Below are 24,855 nucleotides of genomic sequence, written 5' to 3' on the forward strand. Positions count from 1 at the left end.
AATGGACTGTTAAATTGGCCACGCCCACCTAGTGACATGCCATAGCCACGCTCATCCAGTCACATGACCACCTAGCCATGACCACCCAGCCGGTCCAGCCCCCCAATAGTTTGAGGGACCTTGAATTGGCCCCCTTTTTAAAAAGTTTGAGGACCCCTGATTTACAACCTTGCGTGAACACTACCGTATTTTTCAGAGTATAAGATGCACTTTTTCCCCTCAAAAAAGAGGATGAAAATCTGGGTGCGTCTTATACACTGAATACAGAATTTTTGGCCTCCTGAAAATCCCACCCTCTTGACCAAAATTGCCATGCATTGCCTTTAGGAGGCTTCCAGAATGCTCCTAGGGATTGGGGAAGGCAGAAATGAGCAAACAACGGGCCTTTTTTGCTCGTTTTTGCCCTCCCATCCCCCAGGAGCACTCTATAAGCCTCCTAAAGGCTAGGCATGCCCTTTGTTTGACAAAAAATGGGCCATTTTTGGGAGGTCTGCAGAGTGCAAAAACTTTTTTTTTAAAATTTGCCTCTTCAAAATCTTGATGTGTCTTATACTCCGGTGCGCCTTATACTCCGAAAAATATGGTAATTTGTAAACCTTTCTCCTTGCAGGCAGATCACCCAAGCTTGTGATATGTGGGAAGACATCCTACACAGCAATCCGACCGACATGCTGGCCCTAAAGTTTGCCCATGATGGCTATTTTTATCTGGGAGCCCAGACTCAAATGAGAGATTCGATTGCCCGAGTTTATCGTTATTGGACTCCAGATATTCCTCTTAGTAGGTAAGGCTATTTTTTTTCCCTGTGTTTCTCCTCCCACATTGGTAGCTCCAGTGATGTTGCACGCATTGTGGCATCACAACACCACCATTTGTGTTGTGTGATACCATTTGCCTTCCCCAAAATGCCCTTCAGACCAAAGTATTCTAGTTTCTCTTCCTTAACAGGTGTGTGTGTGTGTGTTAACAACCACAATGGAAGATGAAAGAATTGGGGAGAAGATTTGAGAAAGGATGGAATGAAGCAGGATTCCATTAGGAAACCTGTGATGAAACACAGAGAAAAGAGTCCCATTTGCTCAGCATTTGTGCTTAATGAATATATTGGCCATGTTAAATTATCCCATGTGTTCTGACCTAGGCTTCACCAAATCACGAAACAGACTCCTTGCCCCGAAAAATACCCTTTTTATTTGGCTAATGTGAATTCCTAGCATTCACATCCTGCAAAGTCCCAGCAAATAGTCTTTCAAGGGCGATTTGCAAACACAGACCTTATCAGTCTTTGGATAGTTGCCAGGTCGATAGCTTCCAGATGCAACGCTGCACAAGGAAATACTTGGCAAGGAGTCTCTCAGATAAGCAACTCTTCACACTAATAAACTGATTGGCTCCTGCAAACTCCACTCCCCCTTTGCTCCTGTTTAGTCCCTATGGGAGGGGCCATTCAGCATCCCCTTGTGCCTTTACTCCCAAGTCAACCTCTGTTCCTTAAATGTTCCCTTCTCCTGGCAGCTCTGCGCATGAGCACATCAGGAACAAGCTCCAGCTGTTCTCCTACCCCACTGATATCTGACTCTGAAGGCAGCTGATAACTGTTGGACAGCCCCGGCCCTCTTTCTGCCTCCGACACAGAGCCCTCATCAGAGCCTTCCCCAAACTCCAGGACTGGCCCATGTTCCTCCCAAACCTCCTCACTGTCTGAATTTGCCACCAGCTTGGCTGGCCGCTGGCAGGCTACAATACCATGTTCAGCCAGAACATGGACCCTAAATGGACAATGGCTCAGATTCACGTATATTGCTAAAGCACAAAGAGTACAGAATCCAGAATAACAGGGTTGGAAGGGACCTTGGAGGTCTTCTAGTCCGACCCACATAGAGACTTGTCCTACTGCCTTCCCGCCATCTGCAACCTCAGGAACTTTTTGAAGGCTCACTACTCACCTTCAGCAGACTGCAGATTCAGCCCCAAGTGGGGCAGGGAGAGGGGAGACATATCATGGCCCCCTCAAGACAAAACCCCAAAGTTACGATATCGTGTGAAGTTGCTTAACTTGATCTGGTTTGGGAATTCAGTGGCCTCTAACCCAAAACCAGATTGACTTGGCCTGTCAGCAAAATGTTGCTTTCAAGCAAAGAGAGAAATAGTAGGAAGCGAAAAAGAACCCAAGGGAGGGTTACTCAAATAAATTATAGAAGAATGATAGGGGGGAATCAGAAGACATACAAAAGGAAAAAGAAGAAGAAAAGGGGGAATTTAAGAGTAGGAGGCAGAGGAGGAAAAGAAAGCTGAAGAAAAATAGAACACTAAAGAGAACAAGAGATGAATCAAGAAAAAATGGTTAAGAAAGGAGGAAGGTAAAAAAGAGAGATATTGGTAGAAAATGAAATACGTTGAAATACTCTTGATGATATATAGCTAAATAAGGTAATAGTGTGGATTGTGCTGAAATGGACAAACTAACTAAAGAAATCCAAGGAAAAGAAGAATCAGAACTCTACCAGATATGGGATAAATAGTATAGGTGGATGGAGGAAAGAAACAAGAATCAATGAAGGAATATAACAAAACTAAAAAAAAAAAATTGTTATGAGTAAAATAAGAGGGTTAAGAATGGTGAAATCCAAATGAAATACAGTAGAAGGGGAAATAATATAAGGTGAGCGGTATCGATTGATAATTGCTATTAGAAAGAACAGGAAGCTCCTGTTCGTATTGTATTGTGTAAATGTGGTGTATGTCTAAGTTTTGTGTGTGTGTATTTTGCATGTTTGTTAATAAAAAAAAAGATAATATTGTTAAGTGTGGATAACCAATTAAGTAAAATGCCTGTTATATTAAAATGGAATTTGATGGTATATGCTGCATACAGACATTATAAATAACAAATGGGAAGTTGGTACACTTTTTTCTGAAAGGGCGAAAAATGATGTTGTTTATTTATTAAGAAAAATTTAAATTTAAGATGGAAATATGGTAAGAAAATAGTGGGGCTGAAATTAGAAATGATAGTGTGATGTAAAATTAATTATGTATAGGAGAAAATGTAAATAAAAGGGGCGGGGCGGGGAACCCAGACATCACTTCGTTTGTAAAGAGGTTTTAAAATTTGTAACAAATAATAAAACAGAAAAAGAAAAAGAAATGTTGCTTTGAAGAGGCATATCAAAGCTGCGCTGATTAATATGTGAAAGTTTTATCTCTTTTTTTTTCTTTAGCTACATTAAAGGCATGTATGCCTTCGGCTTGGTTGAAACCAATTTCTATGACCGTGGTGAGAAGCTGGCCTATGAGGTAACTGAATTAAGAAGCGGACCTGTGGCAATGAAGGATCTTACCTTTCATTTCTTGACACAGATGTTGAGTGAGGGAGAGAGAAAAAAACCAGAAGGGACTGATAAGGCCACACATTTTATTCAAAGGCCGAAGTTTCCATGAATTCCATTAAAAGCTTCAGCCTTTAAATAAAATTTGGTGGAAGAGGCATTATCAAACATTCTCTGATCTTTTTTTGCCATCTTGGATGCGTGTGAGAGGCTCTTGATGGCAGGTGTAAGGTAGATGTGGAAACTAACCAAGGAAAGAAACAACTTTAGAACTAAGGAGAAATTTCCTGACAGTTAGAACAATTAATCAGTGGAACAACTTGCCTCCAGAAGTTGAGAATCCTCCAACACTGGAAGTTTTTAAGATGTTGCCTAGCAATTTGTCTGAAGTGGTGTAGGATTTCCTGCCTAAGCAGGGGGTTGGACTAGAAGACCTCCAAGGTCCCTTCCAACTCTTCTATTCTATTCTATTCTATTCTTAGATGTGACTGTGTTTATTTCCTAAGAGCTCAACAAAGGAGATTCCTCCGAGATTTCCAACATAATGGTTGCTACCCAGAGGAGAAAGAATACTGATCTCTGGCCAAAGGAGTAGTATCTGAGCATTATGTTTTCTTGTCTAACTAGAGCATTTCAGCCCCCTCTACAGAAAATGTATCTACTGCAGCATTTACAGGAATGTTATGATCGCAGTGAGGGGAGAGGGAGAAAGAATAACATCCTAAAAACTGACCACACCTCACTCACCCGATTCTGGGTTTGGGGCTCCCCATCTCATGGGAATCTACCCAAGTCTTACAGGATGTGAGGTTCTCCTCGTAATGTGATGACAGCTTCGTTAGAATGCATAATTTTCTTTCCCCTGCATTCCTCAATTAGGCTTTAGCCATCAATCAGAAGGACGCGTGGTCCGTCCACGCTTTGGCTCACGTGAATGAAATGAAAGCGGATTTAAAGAGTGGGCTGGCATTCATGAAGCAAACCGAAAACAACTGGAAGGTAACCATATCACTTATTCGGGTTTTTCCCCCCTAAAATGGCCACCAGCTTTCTCTCAGCTTGAAGGGTTTGTGGCAGGCATGAAATCCTCTAACCATCGCTATCGGTTCAGAACCGGGAGTGTGTTCCTGTGCACACTGGCTTTGCTCGCGCGCAGCGCTTCTGTGCATGCACAGAAACTTCGGCGCATGCGCACAGCATCCGTGATGACTTCTGGGTGGGTGGGCAGAGCCTCCCGCTGCCCTCCCACTGGTTCGCAAGAACCGGGGAGAGTCAGCAGAATACCACCTGTGGTTTGTGGCACTTTTTGGCACGTGTCACATTGTGTGCGCAATAGTGGTATAGGGTGCCTTGCAGGTTGGTCAACAGAATCAAGGTGGCGACTGAAGCATTGCCCGTGTTTTATGTGGATGTGGAGAGCTCTTTCAATGGTCCTTGCAGATCATTAGCTGGTTTTGAGTGCTTTTATCAATATCTTAGATTTTTGTTGCACTTTCGTGTGGGGCCTTCTGTGTGATCAGTTTTGCTATTCCCTGGATAGTTCACAGGAAACCAAAATAAGCAAGGAAATGAAATGGCCCATATTTGGTGATCCATTGGGCAAGCAGCTAAAGCAGGGGTGTCAAACTCAAGACCCGCGGGACAGATCTGGGGTGCGGGATGCTTAGATCTGGCCCACAGAGCCGCCCTGGAAAGAGGGAAGGACTCCCTCTTCCCACAGTGCTCCATTTTTGCTGGCAGACAGTTGTAGGAGGCCGTTGTGGCCCAAAACAGCCCAAAAATACGTGTGACCCCCAGGGCTCTGTTTTTGCTGGCAAAGAGCTGCAGGAGGCCATCTTGGCCAAAAACGGGGACCAGGCGCCCCCCGCTCCCCGAGCTCCATTTTTACTGGCAGATGGCTAGCAAAACAAACTCAAAACAAAACAAAAGGAGAAATGTTACCCCTTTTGCATTTGAGCAAAAAGGGACAGGAAAGGAGAAAGGGAAAAAAGGGAAGATAAAGAAGGGAAGAGGGGAAGAGAGCAAGGAAGGAAAAATAAGGAAAAATGGAAAGGAAGAAAAAAGGACAATGAAGAGGGAAGGGAGGGAGGGAGGAAGGAAGGAAGGAAGGAAGGTTATAATGAGAGGGAGGGAGTATCTGGAGGAAATCCTAACTTAGCACTTGGCGATCATAGGTGGCCCCATAAACATAACATTGAGCTGGCCATGTCTACCCTGGCCACCTCTCTCCGAGGTCAAAACCAATCCTGATGTGGCCCTCAATGAAACTGAGTTTGACACCCCCGAGCTAAAATATTGGTGGTGAGAAAACTACCCATTCAGATATTGTCCCTATCGCTACATTGGTGGCAAGTCTTGGCTAAATCACTGTTTGCTTAGCTCCATCCTTCAGGAATATGGAAGTTTCTCTCCTGATCTATCTTAGCAGACTCTTTTAAGAATGAATATTGCGACAGGGGCTGTCAGCATCAGGAGAGGGATGGGGTGGGGTTCACATCTGTAACATCGGTATACAAGACCAAACTCTTTGGCCTTGGGTTAATCATCCTGGCATTTCTCTAATGATAGTTTCCAATAATATAGTTTTGGGAGGTGTTTTCGTTGCACCCAAATAAGTTTCTAGCATATAATAATGATCCTGCTTTTTCCATTCCAGGACAGTGATATGCTTGCTTGTCATAATTACTGGCACTGGGCTTTATACTTTATTGAAAAGGTAAGTGTATTCTTCCACCACTATCTGTCCTTTCACAAGAGGTCAAATACATATGGAAAGTGAAAAGTTGGCATCCCAAAGGTGTTTTTTTTCCCCCCCCCAAGAGGCAACTGGACTTTTTTGTTGTTCTTTGAAGATGTTTCGTTTCTCATCCAGGAAGCTTCATCAGCTCTGAAGAAGCATCTTGGATGAGAAGCAAAATGTCTTCAAAGAAAACCAAGAAAATCCAGTTGCCCCTTGAAAAAAACAAAAACACTTTTGGAACAGCCATGACCTGGATGACGGAGAATCTCCACAGATATTTAGAAAGTTGTCATTGTCACCAAGCAGTAGAAATAGAACAAAATGTTACCGTATTTTTTCGGAGTATAAGACGCACTGGAGTATAAGATGCACCAAGATTTTAAAGAGGCAATTTTTTTTTTAAAGTTTCTGCACTCTTCAAACCTCCCAAAAACAAAAATGGCCCGTTTTTTTTCTTCAAAAAAAAGGGGCATGGATACCCTTTAAAGAGGTTTGTAGAGTGCTCCCGGGGGGTGGGGGGGGACAAGCAAAAAACAGCCCGTTTTCGCAAAAACGGACCCGTTTTTTGTAAAAAAAAAAAAAAGAGCATGAATAGCCTTTAGGAAGCTTATAGAATGCTCCTGGGAGCTGGGGAGGGGACAAGATTGAGCAAAAAAGGCATGCACATGCGCGCGCTGGCCAGCTGAGTTCACCCTTTTTTAAAGCCATTTTTCGCCCTCCCCAGGCTCCAGGGGCTTTATAGTAGCCTTGGGAGGGCAAAAATAGCCTCCCCCCCCACCGGGAGGCCCTCTGGAGGCTTCATGAGCTTCCCTGAAGCCTCCGGAGTGCAAAAAACCAGTCCTACGGGCAAACCGGAAGTTCAGGAACGGACTTCCGGTTTGCTCGAAGGTTCATTTTGACTGCTCCGGAGGCTTCAGGGAAGCCTCCTGAAAGTCCCTGAATCCTCCGGAGGGCTTCCGGGGGGGGGGGGAGGCTGTTTTCGCCCTCCCCAGGCTCCTATAAAGCCTCTGGCTCCAGCGGCTTTATAGGAGCCTGGGGAGGGCAAAAAAAGCATGCAAAAAATGGGGGGGGGGTCGCACCTGTAGTGCATGCATGCACATTGGGGGGGTTGCACATTACATTATGGGTGCGGCACGCCCGCACACAACCCCCCTGGGCTCCCTCCACTTATGGCACGTGAGCCAAAAAAGGTTCGACATCGCTGGTATAGGGTCTCCTGCTTGAACAGGGGGTTAGACTAGAAGACCTCCAAGGTTCTTCCAGCTGTATTCTGATTGATTGATTGGCCAGAAATGTGGTGTTTACAAATCATTGTTTGTTGGGCTTTTTATTAGCTCCATTTCCTTTTGGATCCCAGTGCCCAGTAATTGCAAATAAGACAACAGATTACTTGGGTTAGAACCTGAGATATTAAAATTCTGATGCCTCTTTTTCCTTCTTCCTTCTTGTTTATATTATTATGCGTGCAGGGTGATTATGAGGCTGCTTTGACAATCTATGATGTCCACGTAAGTACTACATTTCTTGCTTTCGTTTTATACTTATCAGTCACACCTCAGGCAGTGAGTTTACTTCCTGTGACATAACTACATTTCTGTGCCAAATAAAACTGGATTTGCAAAGAGAGCATGCCAGTATGAATTTTATAATATGTGCTCCTTTAAAAAAAATAAACACAATACATCCTCCTGAGTTTGCAAGCAAGAGTTTTTCAGAGTAAAGACACACTTCTCTCTACACCAGTGTTACCCAACCACTGTTACAGGGGACCACTAGAGCAGTGGCCTCTAACCTTTAGGGCACCACAGACCGGTTCTGTGGGGGCGAGGTTTTTCCACAGATCAGAAGCAGTGTGGTTTTGCATGCTGCCTGCTTCCCAATGTTGTGACCTGCCAGCAGAGCTGGCAGCAGATTCGGACAGTGAGGAGGTTGGGGGAGGAACATGGGCCATTTCTGGAGTCTGGGGAAGGCTCTGATGAGGGCTCTGTGTTGGAGGCAGGGAGGGGGACACAGCCATATGCCAGTTATCAGCTGCCTTCGGAGTCAGACATCAGTCAGGCAGATGAACAGCTGGAGCCTGTTCCCAGTGTGCGCATGCGCAGAGTTGCCAGATGAAGGGAACAGCTAAAGAACAGGGGTCGACTTGGGAGTAAGGCCACAGGTGGACAATGGATGGCCCCTCCCAGAGGAAATAAAAGACGAGCAAAAGGGGAGTGGAGTTTGCAGGAGACAGTTCGTTCACTTAATTGATTCATGACTCTATGAGACTCCTTGCCAAGTTCTTCAGATATTGGCCTGGCAATTCCTCAAGCCAGATAAGATCTGTGACTGTACATCCTCCATTGAAAGACTTTGCTGGGTGTGAATGAGCAAATCAATACAAGGGTTTTTTGTCGAGACAAGGAGTTTGCTTCAGCCTCTTAGGAAGCCTAGGTCAGAACACCCACAGATAGGGCTTCGCTTGTTTCCATGAACCCGTTTCTGACATGCCACGGACCAGTGCCAATCCATGGCCCTGGGGGGGTGGGGGACCCCTTCATTAGTGGGGTTCATTTTTTGTTTACTTATTAAATCAACCTGAGGTATTAGAATTCTCTCTGGAGTTGGAGATCTCTGTATCTCTACTGCAGGGATGTCAAACTCTATTTCATTGAGGGACGCATCAGGGCTGTGTTTGACCTCAGAGGGCCGGTGTGGGCGTGGACAGCATGATTTCACTTTGTGTCGGGGGCGCCTGTGGCGACACAAGTGCTCTGCCAGCAAAAACGGGTTCCCGAGCTCTGTTTTTGGCTGCAACATCCTCCTGCAACCCTCTATCAGCAAAATCGGGGAGTGGGGTTTTGTGTGTTGCCCTTGCGAGCTGTTTTCAGCTGGGATGGTGTCCTGCAACCCTCCTGAGCTCTGTTTTCACTGGCAGAGGCACCTCAGGCCGGTTCTCTGCTGTTTCCAGGGCAGCCCCCGTGGGCCAGATCTAAGCACCCTGCGGGCCAGATCCGGCCCCCGGGCCTTGAGTTTGACACCCTTGCTGTACTGCCATTTAGAGGTAGTCCAGATTCAGCAGTTAAGATCTGACAGCCCTACTCTACCCTCCAGCCAGTTGTGTAGGAGTCAGCGCTCGCTTAGCCTGAGAAATGTGCACGAGAAAAAAATCTGTTTCGTAGGAAGTTGTGGTTCTTGTGGCTCTTCTGTACACTTAATATAGTGAGGCCCATTTTCTTGTGGGTAGCCAGTATCGTTTGAGGGCATACCTCCTTTGATATTACTAGCATGTGTGTACATTATTTGTCATTTAGGATTCCGATAGCAAGGGCTAGACCCTGAAGAAATGTATGAAATTCTTTTTTTATATAGTTGATAAAGGATGGAATTTCAAAGAGCTTAAGAGATGATGGATAATGAGAAAATATATTAACGAAATGGGAAAATATATATAGTCAAAATAGTAGTGTATATATTAATAGACAATATACATTTACTACAACCCCAATAAGTTAAGCGTAGTACGTGGGAATTTAGGATTAGGTCATTTAATTGCATTAACAATATCAATAATGTGTTAAACTATACCATGAATTTAAAAAAGTAAGGATTAGAAATTGTGGGGATTTTGAGATCAAATATTGTTAATAATTGGGGTAATTAGTAAGCCTACAAATTCAGAATATTGAAGCTGTGGTGGAGTAATGAGTAATTCTTAAAATATTAAATGATAGGACTTAGCAGGGGATAATAAAAACAGGGCACAAATAAATGTTATCTATGTTTAAATACCGTATTTGGAAAAAGGATAAAGGATTATGGAAAGAGATCAATATTGTTAAAGTTGGAAGATTAGAATAATACATACCATATTTTTTTGGATTATAAGATGCACCAGAGTATACAATGTGCCATGATTTTGAAGAGGTAAATTGTTTTAAAAAGTTTTTGAACTCTGCAGGCCTCCCAAACCCCCTGCATGCCTTGTTTTTTGCAAAAAAAAAAAAAAAGGGGGGGGGGTATGCAGAGCTTTGGGAGGCTGGTAGAGTGCTCCTGGGAACGGCAAAAACAAGCAAAAAATGGTCCATTTTTCACTCGTTTTTGCCCTCCCCATCCCCCAAGAGCACTTTGCAGACCTCCCAAACCCTGTGCATGTTCATTTTTGCGAAGGGGGCGGGGTTTCAGTAGGCCAAAAATGCTGTATTCAGTGTATAAGATGCACCCAGATTTTTTTGGTGGGGAAAGGTGCTTCTTATACTCCGAAAAATACGGTATTTATTTGTATTACTATTGCTAATGGGGTTTAAAAAAGATTTGATTCAGTCAATGTACTGTCCATAAAATGTGTATGTTTATATTGGAAAAATTTTTTAAAAAAAAATGCGAAAAAAAAAGAAGAAACGTTTAAAATTTTTAATTTTAATTTAAAGGGTTTCCCTCTCTTCTGTGGAATCCTTTGTTTTAAACAGGAATCACAGCTGTAAAGAAAACGCAGAGTAGGAATAAGGTTACAGGAAGAGGAAAAACTATTCTGACAGTTTTGTTGAGGAAACTGAGCAGTTCAAGAAAATGCTCTCCTCCTCCTCACCCCTGGTTCCCCCCCCCAAAATAGCTCAATCTAAACTCTTAATGATTTTGGGTTTGCAGATTGCTCCCAGCTTACAGCAAAGCGGGACCATGTTGGATGTCGTTGACAACAGCTCCATGTTATATAGGCTTGAATTAGAAGGTAAAAAAAGAGAGAGTTTTCATACGTATATTATCTAAATGTTTCCCAGAAGAGATCGCCTTCATTTTGTTTCACCTTCTTCTTTACAATTTAAGCTGTTATTTATATTCCCTGTTCAAACAAAAAGCTTGTTCAGCTCCAAGTGTTGGAAACTGTCAGCTGGGGGTCCCATTGGTGAGTTGTGTTTCATTTGGCAAGAGTGAGCAGCTGAGTTATTATTCCGTTCTGTTCCATTCCGTTCTGTTTTATCCTGCCCCACCCTTCCCAGTCTAGTCTATTCCATCCCAGTCTATTCCATTCCATTCTGTTCCTGTTTTATTCCTGTTCTGTTCTGTTCCATTCCTGTTCTGTTCTGTTCTGTTATGCTATTCTATTCTACTCTTGTTTTATTCTGTCCTGTTCGGTTATTCTATTATTCTGTTCTTATTCTATTCTGTTCTGTTTTATTCTATTGTTCTGTTCTGTTCTGTTCTATTCCATTCCATTCTGTTCCTGTTTTAGTCCTGTTCTGTTCTGTTCCATTCCTGTTCTATTCTGTTCTGTTATGCTATTCTATTCTACTCTGTTTTATTCTGTCCTGTTCTTCTATTATTCTGTTCTTATTCTATTCTGTTCTGTTTTATTCTGTTGTTCTGTTCTGTTCTACTCTATTCTACCCTACTCTCCTCCCCTCCCCTCCCCTCTACTCTACTCTATTCTTGCTCAGCTCCATCCAGAAATACCCGAGGAACAACTGAATACAACAAATTAATCAAAACAATGCAATAATAACCACAAAATAATCACAAGAATGGCAGTCCAACAGCAAAGCAAATGTTGCCTTGAACTTAAGACGTGCAGTTGGGATGAGGGAGAATAGCATCGTTCTCTTCTGGGAGGCAAACTATGGCAGTCCTGGATTGCCAAAAAGGAACAAAATGTGGCATGCAGAGGCCAAAAATGGAATGCGGAGACCAAAAATGGGGCATGTGGAGGTGGCAATAGGCAATGGCAATCCCTGCAGCCTAAAACAGTTGATGGTTGGGGAGGCTGATCCAACCAACAATCAACTGCTTGTGATAATCAGGCTATGCTGAAGCTGAAACTGAAACAGGTTGTTTGCTATTTTCTGCAAGGAGGCAAATTGCTGGGAGGCAGAGGCCAAAGGGTGGGGGCCGGCAGGTAGGTGTGGCTACATTCGGTGTATAAGATGCACCCAAATTTTCACCCTTTTTTAGAGGGGGAGCGAGTGTGTGTTATACTCCAAAAAATGTGGTACTTCTGTCGAAAATGTATATAGTCGCCCAATTCCCTCACGGTGACTCTGCCAGCTTACGGAAATAAAAGGCTCCTTTATTCCTAGGGGTGAATGTGGGTAAGAGGTGGAAAGCAATAAACCAGATAACGAAGAAACATGCACAGGATCACATCTTGATCTTCAACTATGCCCACATTCTGATGGCCTCCTTAGGTGCTCAGGATCAAAAAACTTCCAGTGAGCTCCTCACCACTTTACAGGACTTGGCCCAGTAAGTGACTCACCATGCTAACAACAGGCCTCCTTGTTCCTACCTGTTCTCTATGGCTTCACCTTGGGTGTTTAAGAGGAGCACTGTTCATAAAGACAATAGAGACTAGCCTGTGGGTCGCTATTCTTAACCAAGAACTACAGAAAGTACTTGACTTAATGCCATAAATAGGAAGTAGAATATTGGTGCTAAGCAGGGCAGTTGTTCAGTGAGTCGAACCCAGTTTTACAACCACCTGGATCAGAGTAGAGGTAGTCCTCGACGTACGGCCACAATTGAGCCCCAAGTTTCTGCTGTTAAATGAGGCATCGGCTAAGTGCGTTTTGCCCCATTTTACAACCTCTCTTGCCACAGTTGTAAAGTGAATCATTGCAGGTGTTAAGTCAGTAACACAGTTGTTAAGTGAATGTGAGCTCTCCATTGACTTGGCTTGTCAGAAGGTTGCAAAAGGCAATTGCAGGATCCCCAGGATGCTGTGACCGTCATAAATTCAAGTCAGTTGCCAAGCTTCTGAATTTTGAATCACGTCACCGTGGAGATCATGTGAGCCTGAACCATCTTAAATACATGCTTGGTTGCCAAAAGCCCACATTTTTATCATTTGACTGTCGGGAATCAGGGGTGGGATTCTACTGGTTTGGACCAGTTCAGGCGAACCGGTAGCTCCGACAATCAAATGGGCCCACCCGCCAACCCACGCTATTTTCCTACCTTTATCTTCTCAGCTGATTGGCGCGGCAGAGCAGATTCCCCCATGAATCCGCTTGTTACTCTCCAAAGAAAGCCGGAAGTGAAGATTTCTTCAAACTGCGCATGCACGCAAATCGCGCGATCACTGAATCGGTTGCTAAACTGGGAGGATCCCACCACTGGTCGGGATGCTGCAATGGTCATAAGTGCGGGACCTGATGGTCTCTTTTTCCCCAATGTCGTAACTTAAAACATTTGCTAAATGAATGGTTGTAAGTCAAGGACTACTACCTTCAGTGACATCTTGCTAGATTTGGACAATTCTTTGCTTTGGACTTGAAGTGTCAGTGACCAATCTTTTCATTCAGGTTCATTTGGTTACCATATTTTTCGGAGTATAAGACGCACCATTTTCCGTCAAAAAAGAGGCTGAAAATCTGGGTGCGTCTTATACACTGAATACAGCATTTTTTTGCCTCCCAAAACCCCGTCCCTTCACCAAAATGGCCACGCATAGCTTTTAGAAGGCTTTTGTTTCTCTTGGGGGCTGGGGAGGGCAGAAATGAGTGAAAAACAGGCAGTTTTTTGCTCAATGTTGCCCCCCCACCCAGCAGCACTCTATAAGCCACCTAAAGGCTATGCATGCCCTTTTTTTAAAAAAAAGTGGGCTGTTTTTTGCTTGTTTGGGGGGGGCAGCCAGGAGCATTCTATAAGCCTCCTAAAGGTTATGCATGCCCTTTTTTTTTGACAAAAAACGGGCCCGTTTTGGGGAGGTCTGCAGAGTGCAAAAACTTTTTTTTTTAATTTGCCTCTTCAAAATCTTGGTGCGTCTTATACTCCGGCGCATCTTATACTCTGAAAAATATGGTAATTTCACATGGTCACCTCCGATCTGGATGTCTTTCCTAGGACTTTTACTGAAAATGAGGAGCTGAGCCTGGTACAAACATTGGGAGCGCCTCTTCTACAAGCGTTTGTGGAGTTTAACCAAGGACACTACGACAAGGCCGTGGAACTGTTGTACCCCATCCGATATCAGGTTGTTAAAATAGGAGGGAGCGATGCCCAGGTGAGACGGGTGCTGGCTTTTGCTGGCTTTTTCATAAGTGTTTTATTCCTTATCCCAGGGTTTCCCAAACCTGCGCCACTTTAATTATCCTTGCTGGAGAATTCTGGGAGTTGAAGTCCACACATCCTAAAGTAACCCCCATTGAGAAATGTCAGAGTGTGCACATGAGACTATGATTTTGAGACAACCCAGGAGCCAAGGTGGAGCAGTGGTTAAATGCAGCACTGCAGGCTACTACAGCTGACTGCAGTTCTGCAGTTCGGCTGTTCAAATCTCACCGGCTCAAGGTTGACTCAGCCTTCCATCCTTCCGAGGTGGGTAAAATGAGGACCCATATTGTTGTTGGGGGCGATATGCTGACTCTGTAAACCACTTAGAGAGGGCTGAAAGCCCTATGAAGCGGTATATAAGGCTAACTGCTATTGCTAATATACAGTACACAGAGGTGTCTTTCAAACAGTGGTTTATTTGAAAAGCATATACACACACACACACACATACACACACACTAGACAAAAACACAATCAATCAATCTTCAACTATAACACGGAAGGAGAGAGAGAGAGATGCCCTCACATGGCCTCCTTATATAGACAGCCTCTTAAAATGGCAGTAACCCTGCTGACTCATTCCTGTTGCATCATCTCGGTTTACAGGCTTACAGCAGCTGGTCAGCTATTAAATCATCATTACCTTAACAAGAAATACTGTTTTAAACTGTGAGGGACCTCAGTAAGCAATATCCTACAAACGTCTGCTTTTGGGAAGCCTAGGTCAGAACAGTTAGGCACTGGACTTAGCTATTCCTCCCCTTCCTCATCAGCCACCTCCAGACCTCGGGGCTGTTGACTCTCCATTTGAGGGCTGACGGACGGCCCAGGCTCAACCTCCCTCCCTCTCTCTCTCTCTCTCCACCAGTTCCCTTCCCTCTGGCCGAGTTCTCAGGTTGCCTTGATGTTCATCCTGACTCCCACGCCGCCCCCTCCTCTGATTCAGCTGCTGACAGGCCACAACATGGAGCTTCATCCTGGCCAATATCTTGATTTTTTTCCAACCTTCCTCTGCAAATGTTCCACTCAGTTTGAGGATTTACCCTCCTGAGCAGCAAGCCAGGGGTGAAATGCTACCGGTTCGGGCCAGTTCGCCCAAACCGGTAGTAAAAAATGCTACTGGTTCACAGAACCGCTAGTAAAAAAAATGCTAAAAAAAAGCTTTTTAAAAAATGTTCTGACGATCGCATGTCGCATAGCTGATCTTTGGAACTTTTTTAAAAGTATTTTTTTACTACAGGTTCTCTGGAAATGTGTGTGTGTGGGGGGTGGGGAATCCATTTTTGCTCCCAGCAGACTTTCCTGAAGCCTGCTAGGCTAAAAAAAGGGAATGGGGGGTGCTGAGAGAAAGAAAGAAAGAAAGAGAGACAGAGAGAGAGGGAGGGAGGGAGGGAGGGAAGGAGGGAAAAAGAAGAGGAATGAAGGACTACAAACCTGGCATTAGATGCAGCTTCAGAAGATAATCCAGGGCCGGAAGGGAACTGGAGGTCATCTAGTCCAACCCTGCTCCAGCAGGACATTATTAAAGTGAGTTTCTGTCTTTTGATCCCCCAGTTACATAGCCACACCCACCAGTGGTGGGTTTCAAAAATTGTTCGAACCTACTCTGTGGGTGTGGCCTCCTTTGTGGGAGTGGCTTGCCACCCATGTCACCGGATGGGAGTGGCTTGCCGCCCATGTGACCGGATATGAAGATGCCGACGACACTTGTCAGAACCACCTTAAATTACCTCACACACAGCACTGGCATGCATAAGAATATGATGTAAACTTGTTTTTCAAAAGGCATCTTTGGTTTGCGTTAAAACAACTTCAACACACGCAATGTTCTGATTGCACCACAAACGCAGTAGTCATCCTTACCTTTCACAGAGGCACTGAGTTTTATAAATATGAGCATAGTGTAGAATAATCATATCCAAGGACCAGTGGTGGGTTTCAAAATTTTTTGGAACCTCTTCTGGAGGTGTGGCCTGCTTTCCGGGTCCACTGGTGGAACCTCTTCTAACCGGTTTGGTAGACTTGACGAACCGGTTCTACCGAATAGGTGCAAACTGGTAGGAACCCACCTCTGACACCCACCCAGTCACATGACACCCACCACCGAGCCATGCCCACAGAACCAGTAGTAAAAAAACCTTAAATTTAAATTCCACCTTGTAGAATTTCCTTAGAGCTCGTAGCAGCATTTATTTTCATTAAAAATAAAAAGGGAACCTGCTTATGTTTAATTTTTGGGGGGGGAAACAGACACTCCTTTCCTTTTCTAATTCCAACTTGGTTAACTGCTGGATGGAAGCGGGCTGCACGTTTTCTCTGCATTGACACCTAATCGCTTCCAGATGCTCCCCTTGCAGTCACCTTGCCAGGGGTGAATAACATCTCTTCTACGTTTCCTTCCCTTCCAGAGAGATCTTTTTGCCCAGTTGCTGATTCATGCTGCTTTAAAATGCCAATCCAAAGCCAACCAGAGACTTGCTAGGTAAGTACAACAAGTAGTAGATTCTGGATTTGACCTGGTTGAAAGATAGCAATGAGCGTAGAGGGGAACCGTGGTTGCAATCAGTAAGAGGAGCAGAGATTCAAATTTTGACTGGCTCGAGGCGGAAAGATCTGCAGTCACCACCAGATAGCAAGGAAGACAATTTTCTTGGAGGCGACGTAAACATCTGTTGTTATTTGGAAGAAGGCAGGGAACTTTTCACTTTTATTTCCAATGCCTATACAGTTTGTTTGTTTGCATGTGTGTCAACAAGTACAAGGAAACAAGTATGAAAACACATGAAAAAATGGCACAAATAAATGGATATAAATAAACAAAACATAGCCATAAGAACATAAAAAGGGTACATATAAATGGGGCAGTAGGACAGGGACGGTAGCAGTGGTGGGTTTCAAAAATTTTTCGAACCTACTCTGTGGGTGGGGCCTCTTGTGGGAGTGGCTTGCTGACCATGTGACCTGGTGGGAGTGGCTTGCCGGTCATGTGTTTTCTCTCCCCCCCCTCTCTCCTTTTGTCTCTCTGTCCCTTTTTCCTTTTTTCCTTTCATCTCTCTCACTTTTTCTTTTTTTCTTTCTTTCTTTCTTTCTTTCTTTCTCTTTCTCTCTCTATGTGAGTCTGTCTCTGTGTGTGTGTCTGTGTGTGTGTCTGTGTGTGAGTGGTGGGTTTCAAAAATTTTTGGAACCTCTTCTGTAGGTGTGGCCTGCTTGCTGGTGGAACCTCTTTGAACCGGTTCGGTAGATTTGACGAACCGGTTCTACCGAACTAGTGCGAACTGGTAGGAACCCACCTCTGGACGGTAGGCACGCTGGTGCGCTTATGCACGCCCCCTTAGGGACATCTTAAGCAATGTGTAAGGTCCACGGTAGACATCTTAAGGTAAAAGGTGTGGAGGTTAGAGGAACTAACAACAGGATCAAGTAGGGTGTTGTACCACACATTTACTACTCTATGGCTGAAATCGTTTTTCCTGCAATCAAGATTAAAATGGATTACATTCAATTTGTATCTGTTGATAGGCCTTGTGTTATTGCAGTTGAAGTAAAAGTAGTCATTAACAGGTAGGACGTTGTGGCAGATTATCTTGTGCACTAAGCTCAGGTCGTAATGCCGTCAGCGTAGTTCAAGGTCATCCAGGCCTAAAATTTGAAACCTGGTGGTCAGTTCACGACTCCCATTAATTGGAAATGCACAGCGAATGGTTATTAGCCCACCATCCCCTGCTATATTAACAAACTTGCAGTTCTATTGCATCTGCCTGGAAAGGCAATCTAAACCATTTTAGTGTTTCCAAAAAAAGCTAACCACTATCCTCAATCCCAGCTGGAGACTTTTGCCTGCCTGAAAACGCCTTGCTTCCTTTTATGATTTTGTCTTTATTGCAGGATGTGTTTTTTTTTTAATTTCTTAATATAAGTCCACAGATGTGGGGTTTTCTCCTGGGAGTAACCAGTCCTTCTTAGCTTTTTCCCCAAGATCAATTATTTTGTAGTTTACCCTGTAGGTTTTGTTTAGTGTGAGTTGCTGACCTGTAATAAGGCTTTTGGTATGATTAACCAGGATTAGTAGATTGGGGGGGGTGTCATTCATTCATTCATTCATTTTTAAGGCATGAGAAGCTGCCCTACCCCTGGTTTAGTGAAGGGCAAAAAAGTCACATCACATGACAATTGATGCCATGAGTTTGATATCCCTAAACTAGATCAGGGGTCGGCAACCTTAAACACTCAAAGAGCCATTTGGATCCATTTCCCACTGGAAAAAAAAAACACTGGGAGCCACAAAATGCTTCCTATGCCTGATTATTTCCTGAGCGGCCCCAAAACTATCATATGTAGTTGAATTAAACCTTCTGTTTTCTTCTGAAACTTTTCTTTTCTTGGATTTATCCATGGTTGGCCTACCGGGGCAGGGGGTGCGAAAGCTCAATAAATTGTGTGTCGGTGGGTGTTGCACATTGGTAGTTGTGACACTTGAGTAACAGGGAGACGCAGCAGAGGGATGAAAAAGCCACATGCGGCTCCAGAGCCCTGGCTTGCTGACCGCCGGACTAGATGATCCATGAGTTCCTTCCAAGTGTAATTCTATGCCTACTTTTGATGTCTGCAAAGAAAGTTGTACTTCTTTTCACATGGCTGGTCCAGGTCTTATTTTGTGGGGGATCCAATGATCCTTTGGGTTTTAAGGGTTTAGAGCCATGGTGGCGCAGTGGTTAGTATGCAGCATTGCAGGGTTAATTCTGCCAACTGCCAGCAGTTTGATTCTCATCAGGCTCAAGGTTGACTCAGTCTTCCATCCTTCCGAGGTAAAATGAGGACCCAGATTATTGGTTGGACAATAGGCTGACTCTGTAAACGGCGTAGAGTGGGCTGTAAAGCGCTGTGAAGCGATATATATGTCAGGTACTGAGGATTTATTAGCTGCCAGCTGATGTAAGGTTGTAAGCTGTATAAACTGTAAGCTGATGCAATGAGGATGAATCAGCAATACAGATATAGCCAGTTTAAGACCCTGGTAGAGTCCACACAAGCCTTTTATCATTTTAAGAGGTGTCTATATATAGGTGGCCATTAGAGGGCATCTCTCTCTCTCTCTCTCGTCATGTATCTCATTTCTCTCCTTGTGTCCATAGCGGAGTGGTTAGAGATTTATCTCTGACAATACAAGTCTAAGTCTATTGCTATTTAAAAAGTTCTTCTGTTCAATGTTTTAAGAGCATTGTCTCTTTGTTCTTTAGATGCCTCCTTATAGAACGTGATGAATTCAGACCAAACTCGCCATTAACTGAACGACTGATGAGGAAAGCAGTAGGCCTTCACGCCCTGGGCTAAACCAAACATCGTATAGAGATTTCAAGTCAGGGAGATTGTTATTGTCTGGACTTGCATAAATCCAAGGAATTTACGCGCTCTTCGGAAAACAGCATCTGTAAGATTTACCCTGGCTCAATTTTGACCCATCTCGATCTTGTCCTACTTCATTTATTGAATGCTTGTTTGCTTCCATGCATCTCTACAGAAGCAAAAGGCAGCCAGATAGGAGGTGTCTGCTCCTGGTCTGTTGGCAACGCTAGTTTACAAATACTATTTTTTTAAAAATCAACGGGGTACAATTAAAAGCTTTTGGGCTGCAGAGCTCTCAAATAAACATTTGGTTATTCAGAAAGTATAAATTTATTGCCTATTTTTAAAATCGCCCTGCCAGGGAGACCCCCTACTTGGTTGTGGCTAACTGAACAGTGGAGATGATATTTTTTTAGATTGATTAATGCATGGAATGGAATACTTTACTTGGCCAAGTGAGATTAGACACACCTGTTCTGACCAAGGCTTCCCAAGAGCCTGAAGCAAACTCCTGGTCCTGACAAAAACCCCTTTTATTAATTGACAGCGAATTCTGCTCATTCACATCCAGCAAAGTCTTTCAAGGGAGGATTTAGCCACAGACCCTTATCTGGCTTGGGAGAGCTGCCAGGAGGATATCTGCAAAACTTGGTAAGAGTGATGGTCTCGAAGAGTCATGAACCAATTAAGCGAACTAATTATCTCTTGCAAACTCCACTCCTCTTTTTTATTTCCTCTGGGAGGGGCCACTCACAGGCCTAGAGGAGATCAACCCTGACTGCTCCTTAGAAGGCCAGATCCTGAAGAGAAAACTCAAATACTTTGGCCACCTAATGAGAAGGAAGGACTAGAGAAGAGCCTAATGCTGGGAAAGATTGTCCGCAAAAGAAGAACAGGGCAACAGAGAATGAGGTGGCTGGATGGAGTCACCGAAGCAGTCGGCGTGAGCTTAAATGGACTCCAGAGAATGGTAGAGGACAGGAAGTCTGGAGGAACGTTGTGAATGGGATCCCAATGGGTTGGACACGACTTCACAACTAACAACGTTAGGTGTCTATTTCATGTCATGGAACATTATAGAACCCACAAATTTGAAGGACTCTACTGCCGATACTGTGTTGTTGAACATGGTAAGAGGTGGTAAAATAGAAGGGCTTCTCTTAAAATCCACAGATCTCTACAGTTTTAAGCCTATTCATCTTCAGTTACAGCAGCATCTCCGGGCCAGTTATTCAATTTCCTGTCTATATGCAACCTCATCACCACCTCGAAATGACCCTTGTACCATCTGCAAATCGCCCAAATGTACACCATTTACAGATGAGGAGCATTAAAAAAAAAAAAGACGACCCACTTTGTGCTAAAATTAACGTTTTATTCATGAAGCATTTTAGCAGGGAAGTAAAGACAATAATAAAAGTACAAAAATTGCTACAAAGGTTTGAAGCGTAGGACAACAGGGACTGGCATTTCTGTGGCCAAACAAAGTGGTTATAAATTATGCGACCATGCCGACTTACGACAGCAATCCCGGTTCTCCCTGTTGCAGTCGTTAAGCGACTACCCACATCAAATCAAGGCACATTATGTTTCGTCCCACCCAGCCCTGAGCCTTGGTAAGGGGCTGATTTTCAGCTCCCCCACTCCACCCATCTCTCTTCCATCTTGTCCCTTTTGGGTGGCTTGCCTCGCGGGATGGGGTGGGGGGGAGCTCTATACGGCACCATTTGGGGACTGCTGGCACCCCCCCCCCGGAAGCCACAGCCATCTCATCCCAGTCACCTTAGACCTTACACTCCGAAACCCTGCCACCTGCACTCCACCATTTTCTTACTCCCAGTGCTAAGAGGTGCGCCCAGCTGCCAGGCGTGGGAAAGAAAAAACACACAAAAGCAGCGCCTAGTTTGATATGCTGCGATTGAGACTGCTTTCGGCTTTTATTTTTCTTTCCTCCGCCAAAATCCAAGCCCAGTAGTCAGACCCAGCTCTCCTCATCAGCAGTAGGTGCAAAAGGTCAACTAGGGCAGTGGAGTGGACAGCAGAAGGGCATATAAATGGCAAGTGGTGGTGGCATCTAAAGTGCCCCTTTACTCATAATCGTGAGTGGGCTGCCAACTTCCCGAATTCTGATCGAGTGGCACTGCAACAGCTGTTAGCTTCCGATCACACTCTTAAGTCTCTCCGCGTAGGACCATTATGAGTGTGGAACAGCCAGATGTCAAGGATGATCGTTATAAAGTAAGATTTTATTTATAAGGCACAACTGGATGTTTCTTGATAGCTAGGGTTGAATGCCCACCTCCAATCCTGGCACTTCTATTACCACAGTGACGCTTTTTAAGCCAAACATCAGCATTGCTTTTCCCCCCAAGATTCGTGTTGTATAATTAATATGCAAATATGCAAAACAAGGAAACTAGTCTCATCTAAAAGGACAAAGTGAGGAAGGCGTGCAAAGTTTAGCAAAAACTGAAACCATGAAACAGCCGAAATTGGAATTTGCCAGAAAGCGTCAAAATCATGAAGGGAGCAAAAGACAGGATGCTGATGACATGCACAGAAACATGATTGTGTTGGTTGCAATTGAAAACGAAGAACTTTTAATCATGGATCCAGAATCGCAGGTATATTTTCAAACCACTGGATCTTATTTGTTGATGCAACCTTAAGACTTGTACGCGGATCGAACAGGAGTTTCTTTGGATAATCACTCACTGTTATGTCTTCAGTAATAATTGTTTGCATCCGTCGAGGAGGACAAAAGTCCAACCTTATTGGTGGATTAAACACCCATCCATAATAAACGTTATATATTAAAGGCTGAAGGAGAATAAAAACTTAGCTTACTAAGAAATAAAGTTAGTAAAAATGGATTTAAACCCCCCCTCCCCCATTTTTAATTTTTTTAAAAACAGTTTTCTGTATTCCTCCTTAAAACATCTTTGTGATCAAAAATAAGAGCCGGTTTTCTATCCATCAACCATAGCGATTCAGCCCTTTCCTGCTCCTCTGAAGGTATGTATTGCTTCTATAAAATTGGATTGATTTAAAAAGAAAGGCCCTAGGCATTCAAACTGCTAAGCTAAGCAGATTATGGCAACGCAAAGGCATCTTTTAGGATAAAATACATTTCTTTTCCTCCCTGTAATAGATAAGATACGCAGGGTAAACCTGATGCTTCTCGAAAATGACGAAGATGGATGGGTTGCTTGGGTTATCCACACAGCTGTCGTAAGGGTTGAGCATATTGCTCAATTTCGCCGGCGGGCGAGTGTATGTGGGATGCCCCATAATGAACTCGCCCACTAGAACTTGAGCTAAAAACATCATCTTCTCATTGTCGTTCGGCTGACAGTAGTTGTCTGAATAGCTGGCATCTCTGGCAAAATAGCTTCCTGGAAAGCAGGGAGGAAAAAAAAACATTCAAATTGCTTCACACGGAACAATACCTTGACTCTAACCTAGGGATGTCAAAGTCAAGGCCCGTGGGCCAGATCTGGCCCATGGGGTGCTTAGATTTGGCCCCGTGGGCCCTCCCTGGATACAGTGAAGGACCGGCCTGTGATGCTTCTGCCAGCGAAAACGGAGCTTGGGAGGGACACACGCAGGCCTCCTGGGCTCTGTTTCCAGCCACCACGGCCTCCTGGCTGTTTTCACTGGCAGAAGGCTGCAGGAGGCCATCGTGGCCATAAACGGAACCTTGGTGACATGGTCTGCCTACACACACACACACACACACACACACACACACAACACACACGAGTACATGGCTGGGCTCTGCTTCTAGCCCATGTACTACCCCTACCCATCACACACACACACACACACACACACACACACACACAACACACACGAGTACATGGCTGGGCTCTGCTTCTAGCCCATGTACTACCCCTACCCATCGCTTCCACTGAGTTGCTAGGATCCACGCTTCAACTGAAAACTCAAGAACGGATATCGCGTTAAGTTGTGGGTTTCAAGATTTATTTTCATTCATTCCTTCATTCGCGTCCTGCCTTTATATATTCTAAGAAATAACTCAGCAAACACACCTAACATTCCTTCCCCTTCCTATTTTCTCCACAAGTAGTACTCTGTGAAGTGGATTGGGTTTGTTACCTTCCCACCAAAGGTGGTCCCTATTTTTTCTACTTGCATTTTTACATGCTTTCAAAGTGCTAGGTTGGCAGAAGCTGGGACAAGTAACGGGAGCTCACTCCATTACGCGGTGCTAGGGTTTCGAACCGCCAAAATTCCGACCTTTCTGATCGACAAGCTCAGCGTCTCAGCCCCTGAGCTTATAACTTGTGTCAATTGTGCTGCAGTGGGCTGAGAAGTCATGCACTCTTGGGTAAAGTTGGTTGGCATCCGTTTTGTTGGGATAAAGTTGTGTAGACAGTCTGCTTCCTTTTTCTGATACTCTGGGTCGCTGCAGTATTTGTGCTTCTCTGAATAATGTTCTCTCCCAGTTTCTCTTAATGCAGTTGGGTTGATACTTTGATAACAAAGCACTTGATTGGCGTGTGTTATTATTATTATTTTTTTGACAGACTTGCGGTTTTAATTTGCTATAATTCCCTCTGGGGATAAAGAAAACCAGGAAGGACAGTGTGTTGTTGTTTTCTTCTTCTCTTGTCCCTCCTCTTCATTCCCAGACGAATAAAATTCACAAGGGAAGAAGACAACAGCGACACAATCCTCTTTCCCAATATCCTCATCAACCAAACGAACACCGAAGCCTTTCTTAGATGGAAAATATCTCAGTCACAAATCATAGCACAGGCAAAAGTAAGGTAAAGGTTCCCCTCGCATATATGTGCTAGTCGTTCCTGACTCTAGGGAGCAGTACTCATCTTTGTTTCAAAGCCGAAGAGCCGGTGCTGTATGAAGACATCTCCGTGGTCATGTGGATGGCAGGACTAAATGCTGAAGGTGCACGGAACGCTGTTACCTTCCCACCAAAGGGTGTCCCTATTTTTCTACTTGCATTTTTATATGCTTTCGAACTGCTAGGTTTGCAGAAGCTGGGACAAGTAACGGGAGCTCACTCCATTACGTGGCGCTGGGGATTCGAACCACCGACCTTTCTGATCGACAAGCTCAGCATCTTAGCCACTGAGCCACCACATCCCTTCAGGCCATAGTAGTGTGGGGGAAAAGTCTTAAGTGGTTCCTAATGACTTTAGGGACATCTCCACATAGTTTCCTCGGCAGCTTTTGTCCATTTTTTATCCTTTCACTTTCCAAACCAGACCGCCGCCCTAACATTTCTCACCGCCTCTTGGTCCAAGTACCAACCAGATCTTCCTAAGCTTCAGAGAGCCCATCAAAGCCAGCGAAATACTGCCCTCTAATGGGTCGAAAGGAAGAGCAGCTCAGCATTATCTGTCTTCCCTGGGAACAAAGCTCCTTTGTCCA

At 44.3% G+C, this 24,855-nt stretch overlaps 2 protein-coding genes across 2 annotated transcripts in view; one reads left to right on the plus strand and one right to left on the minus strand.

The window, feature by feature from the left end:
* The window catches only part of TTC38 (tetratricopeptide repeat domain 38), a 30,882-nt gene extending 11,199 nt beyond the window's left edge, over positions 1-19,683 (plus strand). Inside the window, exons 5-14 of the mRNA XM_032222143.1 lie at positions 611-784; positions 3,222-3,297; positions 4,209-4,328; positions 5,986-6,045; positions 7,539-7,577; positions 10,696-10,777; positions 12,120-12,285; positions 13,885-14,044; positions 16,503-16,576; positions 19,332-19,683. Of these exons, the coding sequence (XP_032078034.1) occupies positions 611-784; positions 3,222-3,297; positions 4,209-4,328; positions 5,986-6,045; positions 7,539-7,577; positions 10,696-10,777; positions 12,120-12,285; positions 13,885-14,044; positions 16,503-16,576; positions 19,332-19,425 (1,045 nt within the window). The 3' untranslated portion in view covers positions 19,426-19,683. The remainder of the gene's footprint in view (positions 1-610; positions 785-3,221; positions 3,298-4,208; positions 4,329-5,985; positions 6,046-7,538; positions 7,578-10,695; positions 10,778-12,119; positions 12,286-13,884; positions 14,045-16,502; positions 16,577-19,331) is intronic.
* Positions 19,684-20,798: 1,115 nt separating this feature from the next.
* The window catches only part of LOC116511875 (zinc finger CCCH-type antiviral protein 1-like), a 35,117-nt gene continuing 31,060 nt past the window's right edge, over positions 20,799-24,855 (minus strand). Inside the window, exon 14 of the mRNA XM_032222142.1 lies at positions 20,799-22,832. Within this exon, the coding sequence (XP_032078033.1) occupies positions 22,552-22,832 (281 nt within the window). The 3' untranslated portion in view covers positions 20,799-22,551. The remainder of the gene's footprint in view (positions 22,833-24,855) is intronic.

Source organism: Thamnophis elegans, chromosome 7 (assembly GCF_009769535.1).
Source record: "Thamnophis elegans isolate rThaEle1 chromosome 7, rThaEle1.pri, whole genome shotgun sequence".
NCBI lineage: Eukaryota > Metazoa > Chordata > Lepidosauria > Squamata > Colubridae > Thamnophis > Thamnophis elegans.